Source organism: Sinocyclocheilus rhinocerous, unplaced genomic scaffold (assembly GCF_001515625.1).
Source record: "Sinocyclocheilus rhinocerous isolate Xijiao unplaced genomic scaffold, SAMN03320098_v1.1 scaffold1066, whole genome shotgun sequence".
Lineage (NCBI taxonomy): Eukaryota > Metazoa > Chordata > Actinopteri > Cypriniformes > Cyprinidae > Sinocyclocheilus > Sinocyclocheilus rhinocerous.
Window position 1 is genome coordinate 445576 of NW_015629516.1, and position 15257 is coordinate 460832.

The window sequence follows — 15257 nt, forward strand, 5'->3', positions numbered from 1 at the left end:
AATTTTTACATTTTCCTACAGTGCGGTAAAAAAGACTGCTTAGTTCTCATTTGTCCTGGATGGACATTATGTGTGAATCTAAAAAGTATTTAACCCTATTCTTAGCTTTGGCCTGCTCATATAGCTGATATATTGTACACAAAATTGGAAAGCACTTCTAAAAATTGAAAGCTACAATCAGACTGCCTTAACACTTGCACATTCAAATCTTTAAACAAGACTAGAGTTATGTTTGCACAAACAGTGATAAACTAGATATCCATGAACTTGTTCGAGAAATAATTAGTACTTAAATCGTTTGGACAGACATTCCAGGTCTATTCAAAGTTTTGGTCATTCACAGTTTTTCCATGGCAGTCTATTATTAATGTATGAATCAGTTTAGATTTTCCCAGCCCTAAATGGCATGTACAAACTGTGCCTGGGAGCATTACATGTTGGCCAGAAGGTCTCTTTTCATCTAGATGGGCGTTCCTAACCAGAATAAGCTGCAGTGTGGACCAGACTTTATGTACAAATCCAAAAGTATGACTACGCAATATAAGTTTGACCCTAACCCTATTCCCTAATTTTATTTCACACCCAGAGGTCTCAAATAGAAAAAACAACATTTCATTCAGTGAGAAAAGGGTTATTAACTTTAAGATGATAATAAACAGGCTGCATCATAATGAAGGTTCTACTAACTGGGGGAGCAGGACGGGTCGGGCCCAATCTAGCCGTTAGAGGGGTGCAGGGTTGAGTTACAGTGGTCCCCATGAATATGGGCTGGCTGGTCTCAGGGCGGTCCTTTTTGGCACTGTTGTTCTCAAAAAGCAGGCTCAACTGCCCTGAAGATGTAGTTTTTCTGTAAACGAGCAGACAGACGTGACATGAACGGACAGACTACTATAATTACATTACTCACAGCTACCCACACCTTCTGACCAATAAATTTGCAAGACGTTTACAGGAAATCAGCTCAATGGTAGCTATGCAACATGGCACATTTTTAAAAGATACACTCAGTAATTGTCCTTCATTAAAAGTTTTACACACAAAGCATAAATACATAGGACTTTTGATAAAAGTCAAATGAGATGAAGATCTCAAGATCTATCAACATCATTTACCATTTTTCTAAGATGCAAAAAAAAGTTTTTTTCTTCTTCAGAAAATCATAGTTCTCCATAACTATGTAGTGAAGCACTTTTTTGGGCCACCAAAAAACTAACAATAATAATCACACACACAGACACACACACAATTTGAGGAACAAAATCATGTCTTCATTTTGTCATTTGTCATGTCAAAATCGAGTCTTCCCCTTTTTTATCGCCGACACATCTGATGAACTCATATATGAGCTGTGCTGTTTGTTACATGCAAAGAAAAAAAGCTAAATAATCCCACTGTCAAAAATCCATCCATTCTCCGAACCATTTGTGACCCTCGAGCACAAAACCAGTCTTAAGTCGCTGGGGTATATTTGTAGCAATAGCCAAAAATACATTGTATGGGTCAAAATTATCGATTTTTCTTTTATGCCAAAAATCATTAGGATATTAAGTAAAGATCATGTTCCATGAAGATATTTTGTAAATTTCCTACCGTAGATATATCAAAACGTAATTTTTGATTAGTAATATGCATTGCTAAGAACTTCATTTGGACAACTTTAAAGACGATTTTCTCAATATTTAGATTTTTTTGCACCCTCAGATTCCAGATTTTCAAATAGTTGTATCTCGGCCAAATATTGTCCTATCCTATCCACACATCAATGGAAAGCTTATTTATTCAGCTTTCAGATGATGTATAAATCTCAATTTTGAAAAATTGACACTTATGACTGGTTTTGTGGTCCAGGGTCACATTTGTCTGTAGGATCATGGGCATGCTGGAGCCTATCCCAGAGTCTCAGGCAGAGACAGGGAAAAAAAACTGGACAGCTAGCCAGTTGGTCAAAAAATGAATAATAATAATAATTTTTAAAGTAAAATGGTTTTATGGCCAATAAAAATAGTCCTGGTTGGAAAATGTTCACTTGGTATGGGTATGATAAATTTCGCAAAGCAGATCAAACCAAACAACTCACGTCTTGCGGCTGATGATGGCTTTTCTTCGTTTACGATAAAGCAAGACTCCACATAGTACAAGTACAAGTAGAGCGATTGCTACTGCTACTGAGATGCCAATGATCTTTGCTTGTCCTGCAAAATTGGAAACAAGAGTAAAATTTGTCAAAGTGGTACATTACTACAGATACTACATTTAAACATGCTTTTCAGAAAGAAGAGCTTGTTTGATTACTGGATGGCAATTCAGAATATTTGACTTCACAGTAAGGAGGTGCCCAACCAGGCTCACAGTGGCATTGTTTTTTATGATTGCAAATCTGCAAAAATAAGACAAAGAACACAGTAAACTTTCTTAAAGTTATTATTTTTTTAATTTAAATTCTTTTAAAAGCTTTTTAAGTTTGGAATTATAATACATTCTCCTATTGGTTTCAGTGAAATGGAGGTTTGATCTCACCCCTCTACCATTGCATTGCAGTGAGCAGTCTTCATTATTACCGTAAACACTCAGGTCTTGGCACATATAATCGAAGCAAACCTATTGAAACATAAGCCAGAGATTTCATATTTGTGCCTACATGTCCTGCCATCATAGTCTAAATAACATTCTTACATGCTCACCTTATTGTGTTCACATTTTGTGCCAGTAGGAACCATGCTGAGGGCGTCCTCTTCTAATTGGTCCCCAGCTATGTTGCAAAATCCCCCAAGCGTTACTATAACAGCTTTCTGACCAGTAACGGGGTATTTGTTTCCTCCATCACAAAATATCTTACCACAAAACATGTTTCTATATAAGGGAAAAAGCACATTTAATGTAATCTATGCTTGATATATTAGGTTAGTTTAAATGACAAATATTGATGCTTGAAAAAGTCAGAAGTGACTCAGAAAATGAAAAAAGATGGACATACTCTTTTGTACAGGCTCTGTAGCCATTTTTGGTCTTTCCACAGTGAGAATCATTTCTTCCCAATGTGTTTTGAAAAAAGCATGCATCAGTAGCCACTTTGGCACCTAGGGAAATGATCACACAACACTGAAGCAGATATCAGTACTGTGTTGATATGAGTCATTATGCAGAGCAAGATACTGAAATATCAAGGTAGAGCAAATCAACCCAGCTTGTGAAAATTAATGAACTGGTGTTTTAGTAAAATAGTTGGGCTGTAGGGAATCACAGGGAATTTAATAATACTAGTTGAGATTCCAGTTTCACCTAAAAAAGAAAATTATGTCATCCTCTACTCACAGTTTTGGTCACCACTGTCTTCCATTGTATGTATGCACAAAAAAACACTGAGACATTTCTCTTTTTTTATGTTCCACAAAAGAAAGAAAGTCATACAGTTTGGAACAACATGAGGGTGAGTTAATGATGACAGAATTTTTATTTTGGGGGGAAGCTATCACTTTAAAGGGGTCATATGATGCGATTTCAATTTTTCCTTTCTCTTTGGAGTGTTACAAGCTCTTGGTGCATAAAGAAGATCTGTAAAGTTGCAAAGACTAAAGTCTCGTGAGGCTGAAAGCCGTCGAAGCGAAACGAAGCCGCTGAACGAGCGCGACACACGGCTCGAAAGCAGCGGAGCTTTTATTATGCCACAGTCGACCGCTTCCGCTCCTTCCGGTCGTGCGTATGTCGGCTAAAGCAGCGCTGTTTTATCATACTAGATACATTTGAAAGTTATAATGCTGTTATAATGCTACTCTGTGCGGTCGTTACCTGTCTAATAAAACACACAACATATTAAAGCGTCTTTGGTGTTTCCATGTTTTCTACAAAACAAAACCGGAAATCGAGGGGTTAGGACGTCATTGGCAGGCGACACAATGACACTATAGACACGGTCCATGTCACTAGTTAAAATTTAAACATTCTTCGAAACATTTGGGATAATGTAAGTACACAAGGCAGCAAAATATATAACACTGTTCTAGTGGTTTTTGGATATTTTAATAAAAAAAAATCTTACATATTGTGCCTTTAAAATCTAACTATTATTTCATCACAGAGTTTGCAATAATTCTATATAACACTGTTCTAGTAGTTTTTGGATATTTTATCAAAAAATCTTACATATTGTGTCTTTAATTCTATGAACAGTTCTTTTAGTACTTGAAGAATAACTGGTCCTTAATATATACTTAAATTAAATTGCAAATAAATGTTCAATTAACTATTTCAGTTGGACACAACAATGGTACTTGTTCAGACAATATCACTGGTTCAGTGATCGAGTCAATAACCACTCTAAATGATTCAGTAAGCATGATCGATGAACAATAATTCATACGTTTGGAGTGTTTTTGGAGATTTAGTATCATTGTAGTCAATCTTTCTTTTGTCATATTCAATTCAGGCTGCAAGGTTCATAACTCAACCAATAAAGCATTTATTTTTTGCCATGGTGCTTAAATGCAGTGGTGCAGTGCACAGAATTTTAATGCACTTCCAACCCTACAACCCAGATATGAACCCTGACTGTGCTTCTGAACTTGTAACACATCTTCTGAAAGACATAAAATCATAGATGTTGGAGAGATTTTTGGACTTTTGGACAATAGACTCATGCTTACCTGTTCCCCAAAGTCTTTGGCAGTGCTGGAGGTGAGTGGGGCATTGGCCATTATAGCAGTAACCCTGGCCAGGGCTGCAAGGTATGCCATTCATCTTAAAATCATTCTCTGGGCACTGCTCTGACAGCCCTGTGCAGTATTCTGGGACGTCACACTCATTTACAGGTGCTCGACACAAGCTTTCAGCATCTTTTATCTGGCATGAAAAAAGAGAAGCTGTAAATAACAAAAATTGTCAACCACAACCTTATCTAGTGTTACTGTTAACACTACACAGTAATGACTTCAAAATGAGGCCACACAAAGGTTGCTGGTTCAGGTCCCACCAGTGTTGTAACTTTGGGCAATCTGATGAGTGCCTTTTCGTCCCTCATAAAAAACAAACAACAACAGAAGCTTGCATGACTTTTATGCCACCCACACAATATATAACAAGTCAAATCCAGCAGTTGAGTCTGATTTACAGATCCTTGCTTCAAATCCCAGAGGTACGACTTTGCTCACTCTAGGAAAGGAGGCCCTAATATTGCTTCAACATTTCAAACATGGCTTCTATTCTGCTGGGACTCAAGGAAGTCTCTTTATTTGCCCCCGTGTTTAATCCCAGAGTTTTGGACATTCAAAAGCCTGGAGGAAAAACCATCAAGTTTCCCAAATGCTCTGTGGTGCAATGGATAGCATATTGGACTTCTAGATTGTAAAATAAGGCTGTTCAAATGTTGAGGGTTTGTGTCCCACCACAATCTCTTTGACATCCTTCCTCCACCCAAAAATACATCTAGAAAAGAGTCTTGCATGACATAAGCTCTTCAACAACCCTTTTAAAGCCTTCCTTGATTTTTTGCTCTTCTGAGTCACCCTTCCATGCAAGATGAATAACATTTGGCACCGTGGCTCAGTTGGTTCAAGTGTGTGTATTGTAAACATAAGATTCTAGGTTCAAATCTCAGTGGAACCTATGATGATCTTGCTCTTCCATGGGATGGACAAACAAACAACAATAAACAAGGGTCAACAGTAGTACTCCAGTCTGATTTGCAGATCCTGGGTTCAAATCCCAGTGGTGCTTCTGTCAGTAACTTTCTTGGCTCCCTCTAGGAAAGGAGGCCCACCAGAAGTCATGACTTCTAGCAATTTAGTGAGTGTATTTTGCACCCCCTCCTCCCACCCTAAAAACAAAAAAAATGCCTAATATTTGAAAACTCTTTAATGCCACCCATACTATGAGACAAGTCAAAGACAGCAGTCCAGTCTGATTTACAGAACCTGGGTTCAAATCCCAACAGTGCCTCTCTATCAATGACTTTGCTCTCTCAATCTAGGAAAAGAGGCCATAATAGTGCTTCAACATTCTGCATCTGGCTTCTATTCTGCTGAAACTCAAGAAAGTTTTTCTTTCCCAAAGTCTTGGTCAGACAAAAGCCAGGAAGAAAAAGCATCAAGTGTCCAACAAAGGTTTTTGAGTAGGGTCTGTGGTGCAACGGATAGCACATTGTCTATCTAGACTGTAAAATGAGGCCATTCAAAGGTTGTGGGTTTGAGTCCCACCAGTGTCATAAATTTTGGCTATTTGTTAGGTGCATTTTGCCCCCCTCCTACCACCCCAAAAGTACCTAGAAAAGAAGCTTGCATGACAGTGACTTTTCAGTGATTCTGCCTTCCACGAGGGAAAAGTAAATGCTAATGCTGTGTAACTAACTTAGTTAGTTAAGGTGGCTGCCTATCCAGCAGGAGATCCTGGGTTTTGAATCCCAGTGGTTTCTTGATGCAGCCTTTAAGAAACATGTGGTTTCCCAACAATTGGAAACCAAGCAGAAATGCAATAATAGTGCAATAAAAATGACTTCAAATTTCTTTTCTTCACAGTTTAATGTTTTCAAACTGTTTTCTTTAACACTTTCATTGGTTGCACAGTCTGATAGTATCACTTTAAACTTACACGATTGGTTAATATGCAAGTGCATGTCAGACTGCTAAAAACAAAACAGAGAAATGTTTTGAAAGCACCACGAAAACATTTTGTCACATTCCTGTGTGGATTCCTTGTGTTGGTTATATGTTCCCTGTGTGTGGTCACTCCCCATGTCTAGTACCTGTGTGCCTTGCCTTTGGCACGTCATTCCCCCGGAACTGCTTCCGTTTACAACAGTGAACGCAAGCTAGATTCAAGTGATTATTACGTTTTCAATATGGATATTTTTCTTACAAAAACGCATCGATTCGCTACAGGAGGCCTTTGTTCACCCCCCATAGCCGTTTGAGACCCTTTTTTTAATGGATGGGCGCTTTTTATTTAACTTCTTTTGGACTGAAGCAATGCAACACCCGCTGACTGCAATGATAGAGCTTGAAAGATCAAAGACAATTTTTAATATAACTCCGACTGGATTCGTCTGAAAGAAGAAAGTCATATACACCTAGGATGCCTCGGGGGTGAGTAAAACGCAGCCTAATTTTCATTTTTGGGTGAACTAACCCTTTAAGTACTGAGCAAGTAATTACGACAAGTAATTGTATTAATTAAGACAATTACTCCCCGATTTTTTATTTCACTAAAGTTCTTAGTGATTAACAACTTTTATATTCAGTCTATCCATCACAAGTCTCTTTTTATGGTACTTTTGGTGTTTTTGTTTTTGCTTTTTTGCCTTTTTTAGCAGCTTGACCGTGTGAATTACCAGCCACTTCTGTTATATGGAAAAGAGCAGCATGAATATTCTGCTAAACCTCTGCTTTGAAGGAGGGTGAATTGAGAGAAATTTCATTTTTGGGTGAACTATTCCTTTAAATAAAGATATAATCTAAAACGTACGTTCATAGTGCCAAAGGGGGCGGGGGGGGCAAGTAGTACTTTTCTAGTTGGAGCACAGAGTATTCCACCACTCACAGTAATTTTACCCACAATGCTTGACAGTGAAATGAAAGACACACAATCATTTATGGTCATTACCTGGCAATTCTCACAGCAGTCTCCGTAAGCACATTGTGAGCCTTCAGTGAGCCTGCAGGTCATGGGATCACAGCATGGATTTTCACATTCCTTACAGTACACAAAAGCACAAGACGGTAAATCACAGTCATCCATGAGACATCAGATTGAGTCAAAGATGAACCTACATTAATGCATTAATGATGTCATTAAAAAGGATCATCTGGGCTAGACTGAGTCACTACAGACAGGATGTGTGTGCAGTACCTCCGCTGTTCCACAGTCACACTGCTCTCCAGGGTCCAGGAAGGCATTACCGCAAACAGACCCACTGTACAGTTTGGATGAGCTGGGGGTGTCCAGCAGGCAGCTGGGGTTGGCGTTGTCTAGAAACACGCTCAACTGCTCCAGACTACAGTCACTAAACAGCTCCGGGAACAGCATGCTAAGACAGACAAAGAATTTGTCATTTTTCGGACACGCTTTAAACTGCTACTAGGCAGAGATGTCCACTTAAGGCTGGAATACACTACATGACTTCTGCCCTGATTTTTGCCACGATTTTCAGTTTGGAGAAGTTGACGCTAGTTGCCGAAAGTCAGAGCCAGTATTTAGAGTTGACAGATTTCATAGAAAATCGCATAGTGTATGATGGTCACAGACTCAGATTTTTTGCTTCAGACTATGAATCCAGTCGGAGGATATCAAACAGGTTCAATATTTTGCTTTCATTTGTCACACATCTCCTAGCAACAAGGCGCACGTTTCTGTGTGAGTTTGTTCGAATTGGACCGACTTTAAAGTCTGGCAGTGTATGATGCTCAGGCGTTTAGTGTACGATGGCCGGTTTTTCCTTTGTGTCTATTTACAAAGTCGGTAAGTGTATGATGCCTAGCGTTTTAAAATCTGTTCAGATTTTAAAAGTTGTGTAGTGTATTCCAGCCTTTATGTTGCCATTTTTTACTATGATCTAACTGCAACAGAAGGCTCACAGTTGTGTTTTTAGCATAGTGAAGTTTAAAGAGTTTCATGCACTTGTCTTACTATCCTTGTGAAGTAGTGTGCTTTAGTATATTGAATGTGCACTTGTAGGGTACTTCAAATCTTAAAAGTATATATTTAAAAAAAAAATGCACTTGCAGATATTATAATATTAATGAGATGGTCACTTAAGTGTACTTATAGAGAGTACACTTTAATGATTATGTTTCTTAACACAGTAAGTACATTTTGAAAACGTGCACTTTGTAATGTCAAATAAAAACATAATTTAAAGTACATTTTCATATAAATGTGTCATTATCTTTTAATAATCTTATGTCATGCTTTATAGAAGTATAGAAGAAGATGTAAAAACATTACATTCAGTTGGCTCTTAATTGTATTATTTCCATAAGTAGTCTTATCTTAAAAGTGTGTAGTGTACTTCTTTTTCACAAGTGTATGCTAAGTGGTTGCATGGGCATTTTAGGTTGTTGCCAGTATACTATTATGTGGTTGCTAAGGTGTTATGAGTCATTGCTAAGGCATTCTTGATTATTGCATAGGGAGTAAAGACAGACAGATCTCACTTCTGACCAAAGCAAAAATGAACAGCACACTGAAAACACAGTATAACTTTACACAAATACTGCTTACTCCACACGCTCTGTCATGATACAGACGGAACTGAATGAGCCACACGAGCAGTGATTTTCATCATGGGACATGCCCAAGTTATGACCCATCTCATGAGCAATCGTGGATGCCAGGCCCAGTGAGTTCTGTTTATGATCCTGAAAAATAACAACATATAACCATTTACGCAATTATAACAAAGAATCTTTATTATTCAACTACAGAAGATCATTTGTTACCAGAAAATCATCACTAATTCAGATAAAGAATACCTGATTGACCCCCGCTGAGCTTTCAGAACACATTGCACATTTGTTTGCCAGCCCAACTGTGTCACCCAAAAAATCAATTCCACTGGAAGAAAAAAAACCAATCGATAAATAATAAAAGGTTCATTAGTAGTATACTAACGTAAAGATATATTTTTAACACTTTACAATATGGTTGCATTAGTTACTGCATTGGTTAACATTAAATAATAACGAGAAAAATATTTTTACAGCATTTATTATTCTTTGTTAATATTAGTTTATAAAAATACAATTATTCATCGTTCCAGTTAATTCACAGTGCATGAACTAATGTTAACAGACACAACTTGATTTAAAAAAAGGTATTACAAAATGTTGAAATTAACAGTTAACTAATGATAGCAAATGAAGTGTTAGCATTCTATTAAAGTACACTAGCATCTTCTATGCTATAGCGAAGTGAAGGTCTTAGTCATCTGTCACCCAAAAAATCAATTCCACTGGAAGAAAACAAAAAACAATCGATAAATAATAAAAGGTTCATTAGTAGTATACTAACGTAAAGATATATTTTTAACACTTTACAATATGGTTGCATTAGTTACTGCATTGGTTAACATTAAATAATAACGAGAAAAATATTTTTACAGCATTTATTATTCTTTGTTAATATTAGTTTATAAAAATACAATTATTCATCGTTCCAGTTAGTTCACAGTGCATGAACTAATGTTAACAGACACAACTTGATTAAAAAAAAGGTATTACAAAATGTTGAAATTAACAGTTAACTAATGATAGCAAACGAAGTGTTAGCATTCTATTAAAGTACACTAGCATCTTCTATGCTATAGCGAAGTGAAGGTCTTAGTCATCCAGCAGAGTAAATGGGTAACTAGGTCATACTCACGTCACAAACTGAGCGTTGGTTAACTAATGATAGCAAATGAAGTGTTAGCATTCTATTAAAGTACACTAGCATCTTCTATGCTATAGCGAAGGTCTTAGTCATCCAGCAGAGTAAATGGGTAACTAGGTCATACTCACGTCACAAACTGAGCGTTGTCATGCTTGACTCTTTTAAGCAGATTGCTCTTTCTCCACTCAATAAACTGACTGAGAGTGTCATCAGAAATCAAACTGACCACAATTTGGTCCCGTTTCGTCCAAACCTCAAGCCCCACCAGCATAACCCGGATATTAAGGGGTCGATACAACTGAGCAAAAAATAAAGTGCTCACTATCTTGCATTTCCTTATGACATTTATTATATTGTATTGATTTTCACATATCACACAAGTAAATATTATATTTGTAGGACTAACTCTTATTAGATCAAAATATATGAATATGTATACCTTGTCAACATGATTTGCAACCTCCAGCATCCTGGCTCTGATTATGTCCATGTTAGACCCATAGTTTGTGTACTATAAGAGAAAAATATAGCAATCATTTGTTTGGAAAATGTTCTTTTTGGCTTTATGTATTGACCGATAGTATTGGCCCCACTATGATGGGATGGGTCAAACATATTATATTAGAAAATATAAAAATATAATATAGGCAGAAATTAGTGATTCACCAAAATAACGTATTATCCAGGCAAATAAAAAAATTTTTTTAAATCTCATTGACTTGACATTGAATTATGTTCTATCAGCAATTTATTAATCTCTAGATATTGGTATCACCATCAGCAGTGTTGGGCAAGTTACTTACAAAATGTATTACATTATATATTACTAGTTACTGTCTTTTGAAAGTAATTAGTTACATTACAATATTACTGTCTCTGAATTGTAATGCGTTACACTACTTTTGAGTTACTTTTGAGTTACTTTCACCAAAATATCCACAGAAGTATTATAAAATGCCAAAATGTAGTTTATTGCTGCTCATTCTACATCCAGTGGAGGGTAATGTGGTAGGTCTATATAGCATAAAATATATGAAATCATATTTAGATACCGGTATGTAGGTCTACATTAATGTTACGTTGTAGTTTAGGTTAAAAAAATATATAAGCACAAATCGCATTATTCATAAATAACACCGGTAAATAAAGCGAAATATTATCATTATCATTAAACACAATACCTAGCCTATAGGCTATTTTGAACGGTTTCAGAAGAAAACAAGAATGAAAAATATAAGTTAAACAAGCCAAAATGAATTAGTCTAATTCAATGCGAATCTGAATACACAAATAGCCTATGAACCAAACTCAGCAGCATATAGCCTATCTCAGTCTTTTCCTTTCGTTTTGTTAATCTGTTAATTAGGCTATTTAAGTCAAATATTTCGCATATTCATTCATTTTATATATACACTATGATTTAATAAAAACAGATTTTATTTTTAGTTAAACTTAATTTTTGTTGCTCGTCCGCCGTCTTTTTCTCTTCTCCGACCCCGCAGCTCTCTCCGATAGCTTAATGTTAGTGGCACCAGTCTAGGTGTTTCCAGGTTTTACTCGTGCTATTTCTCCATGTTAAGAGTTTGGTGTTGCACATATTGCACCTGACTATGCATTCTTATCCGTTTCTCCGACGAACTGAACAGGAAATAGACGAACTATTTTACCCGCTGAATTTTTTCTCTGGTGCTGTTTTGTGGTGTTAGTAAATTCACCAATTAACTTTGAGTTAAAATATGTTGTTGTAACTTGCGTTAATGAGATTGTAACGAGTAATAATATTACCCAAATTTGATTAGTAATGCGTTATATTACTGCGTCACAGCAAAAAGTAATATACTACTGTAATATTATTACTTTTGTAATGCGTTACTCCCAACACTGACCATCAGTCAGTGAAAAACTATAACAGTTGACAAGCTTATGAAAGCTTCAATTCTTACCTCAGTGTTATCCACCACAAGAAACAATTCCACAAATCTTGGAGTGTGAAATCGCTTTGTTTTCTAAGAGGATATATGAATGATTTAAAATGTATGCATAATTTCTTTCATGTGCAGAACGCTTGCTAGAATTGTGATGGAAGATGTTATTACCCATCTGCTGGACTTTAAGGGGACAGCCACTGGTGGTTCATGGTCATAAATGGTGGTGCTCGGTTCACCACAAGAGCTTCTCTTCCACCTCAGATGTTCATGCTTATAAAGTGCATGGTCTCCATCACTGTGGTTGGTCAGGGGCTCGATCAGGTATACTTGCTGTTTCACTCTAACAAAACCTCTATGGACAGAAGACATAATGCTGCTGCTCAAGAACATACGTACAAACATGGCCTTTAATGCTTGTGCTTTTCCATTAGGAAATGTATGAAAAGCATCTTGTAATGAACTTGATGTAAAAGGAGCGTGCCATTGTCTCAAACCTGATTCCAGAGCAGATTCCCACACTGACTGAGGAATCTTCCAAATCCTGAATATGGCCATGATAGTAGCAGTTGTCCTACAAATGATTCAAAATGTATTGATTTTTATTTTCTGTGCTTAACTGATATCCAGCTTAAATAAGGGAACTTCAGTCAGTCTGACATGACTTAAATGTTCAGAATAGAATACTAGCAGGAACTGCTGCACAATATGCGATATACAGTCAAACCAAAAATTATTCAGACACCAGATATAATTTTTGATCTTTTTTTTACTAGTTGGTGCAGGACACTATAGTTCATTTATGTAAGTGAGGATAGCAAAATAAAGTAAACTGTGACATATTATACCCAAAAATTCTTCATACAGTGGACTACCAGTCAAATTGATAAAAAATTTGGGACCAAAAATTATTTTGACACTTTGACCTGACCATGTCAGTGTTATCTGACATTTTCTAAACTATAGCAAATAAACTGATAATGTGTGAAATGTTGAAGGTGTCTGAATAAATTTTGGTTTGACTGTATATATGTGCTATATACTGCAGGAATAGTATGGGACATATGCTAGTATGCTGTTCTGATCATAGTTATTGTTAAATTACAGTAAAATTTAAGTTACCTTTAAATTTGGATTTCTGCTCACAATCAGTCCATCATCTTGATAATATATTTCAGAGTAATTATGCCCGATGAGTTGCCTAAATCACAGCAAATACTTCTTTAGGACTACCTTAGAGTACAATGGTGTATCTCATATGATTAAACATCAAAATGAAATGTACAGAAAAGACTTTGAAATACAATACACCCAAATGCAACACTCACCTGTTCTTTTCCAAATGAATGAGGTGATCTTTCCCTCCAAAGAATAATTTATATGTGAGTCTATCAGGATACCTCTCATGGCTTTGTGGACTTTTATCAGACTGTACCTGCAGAAGATTGATGTGTTAATCCACACATAAACAGCACAACCCAATGGTTGCTTTTATCCTAAAACTAAAAATAAGGTTTTATTCAAGCGTATATTGTTGCTGTAACAGTAAGATCCAGGTTGTAAATGGAGGTACCTTTCTGATGCTCTGTCTTTTAGGTCTCACCACATCAAACTGCTCTACATGAGGTAATGTACGCATACTCTCTGCCATACATCCTGATGAAGAATCAAAAGATATTTTTATATTTCATAAATGCACTATCCACACCACCCACAAAAGTTAACAGCATTCTATAAAAATAAATAGGTTGCATAAGCCTAACTAGGGTAAACTTTACTGGCCCTAAATTACCTTAAAACATTTCTGATCTTCAAACTCTCTTCAGCACAAAAATATCAAAAATTAACTGAATATATGTTCTATATTTTGAAAAAGTGCAAGATACTTTCCATTATTTTACTTTTTAAATACTTCAATTGATAAACCTACTTGGGACAAGTCCAAAGTACGACAATTCTTGTATATTAAACATTTTTCCGCATTTAAAATGAGGGAAAAACAATAAGTAAATGCAATTAAAGGGACACAATAAAAACACATCTTAAAAATACATTTTTTCTATAAAATTAACTTAAGGACAGAAAAGTTCCTTCATCACTATATACTGTTCTATGAGTATCATATTCGCAGGAATGTAAATAAATATAAATAAATTCATAAAATAGACAAAAGCGACCGGTTAAATCTTTGAGCGCAAATTTTTACATAAAGGAATATCATACATACCCCAAAGACAAAGGCAGCAAAGTACATGAGCTGTGAAGGCAGAGTACAGCATGATTACTGTGCGTTATGGTCATAGACTGTTATGGTTCATGTCTGCCGAACTACATGCCAAAAGATAAACTTGAGTTCCGCCCAAGTTCCGCATCAGGACAAACGCAAAAACAGAATAAATAGGTAGAATGACCGATAGCATGGAACAAAAAGGGGCGGGGCTTAGAGACATCACGAAGGAATCGAAATAATCATTCTCGTAATTTGACAAATTTGTCTGTTGATTTTTAAATTCTATGACAAAATGCAGTTTCTCAGTGTTATTATGTAGGTGTAAATTGTTGTCCATACCCCTGCTGAAACAGATAATCGACGACGTTGTCACGTGGTAGCTAATACTTTTCTCAGCGCTGGTCTTGGCGAACCAATCACATTCGTTTGTGATTACAAGATAAAGTGTTTTTTGTATTATTATTATTATTATCTATAGGCCACTGAGGTGAATTTTCATTTTTTGTGTTAGGTTACAATCTTTGAAACTTACAGAATTAAATTATTTGAGTTTTTTTGTGTGCAAATCACGACCTGAGATTTGAATGTGCCTCAATGGAGCATTCGGTGATCTGGGCCTCCCTCCGAGAGCCCCTGCATGAATACAACTGTGTTTCCTATTTACCACCCAACGGGACAGACCGCAACATATCCCGTAACGACAATGACTCATAACATTACAAGAAACACATGTTACGTATTAAAGC

General features: G+C 36.4%; 1 protein-coding gene across 2 annotated transcripts in view; it reads right to left on the bottom strand.

Moving 5' to 3' along the window:
* Nucleotides 1–14647, bottom strand: part of LOC107739052 (zinc metalloproteinase-disintegrin-like crotastatin) — a 16429-nt gene extending 1782 nt beyond the window's left edge. The window contains exons 1-20 of one of the 2 annotated variants that reach the window (XM_016551022.1): nucleotides 14509–14647; nucleotides 13855–13937; nucleotides 13610–13716; nucleotides 13404–13482; nucleotides 12779–12855; nucleotides 12453–12636; nucleotides 12300–12362; nucleotides 10796–10867; nucleotides 10485–10654; nucleotides 9459–9540; nucleotides 9208–9344; nucleotides 7837–8014; nucleotides 7591–7680; nucleotides 4641–4836; nucleotides 2975–3077; nucleotides 2682–2850; nucleotides 2518–2598; nucleotides 2293–2377; nucleotides 2078–2192; nucleotides 688–847 (exon numbers count right to left, since the gene is read on the bottom strand). In XM_016551022.1, the coding sequence (XP_016406508.1) occupies nucleotides 688–847; nucleotides 2078–2192; nucleotides 2293–2377; nucleotides 2518–2598; nucleotides 2682–2850; nucleotides 2975–3077; nucleotides 4641–4836; nucleotides 7591–7680; nucleotides 7837–8014; nucleotides 9208–9344; nucleotides 9459–9540; nucleotides 10485–10654; nucleotides 10796–10867; nucleotides 12300–12362; nucleotides 12453–12636; nucleotides 12779–12855; nucleotides 13404–13482; nucleotides 13610–13716; nucleotides 13855–13937; nucleotides 14509–14560 (2283 nt within the window). In that variant the 5' untranslated portion in view covers nucleotides 14561–14647. The remainder of the gene's footprint in view (nucleotides 1–687; nucleotides 848–2077; nucleotides 2193–2292; nucleotides 2378–2517; nucleotides 2599–2681; nucleotides 2851–2974; nucleotides 3078–4640; nucleotides 4837–7590; nucleotides 7681–7836; nucleotides 8015–9207; nucleotides 9345–9458; nucleotides 9541–10484; nucleotides 10655–10795; nucleotides 10868–12299; nucleotides 12363–12452; nucleotides 12637–12778; nucleotides 12856–13403; nucleotides 13483–13609; nucleotides 13717–13854; nucleotides 13938–14508) is intronic. The other variant, XM_016551023.1, reaches the window with a different exon arrangement.
* Nucleotides 14648–15257: the final 610 nt, after the last annotated feature.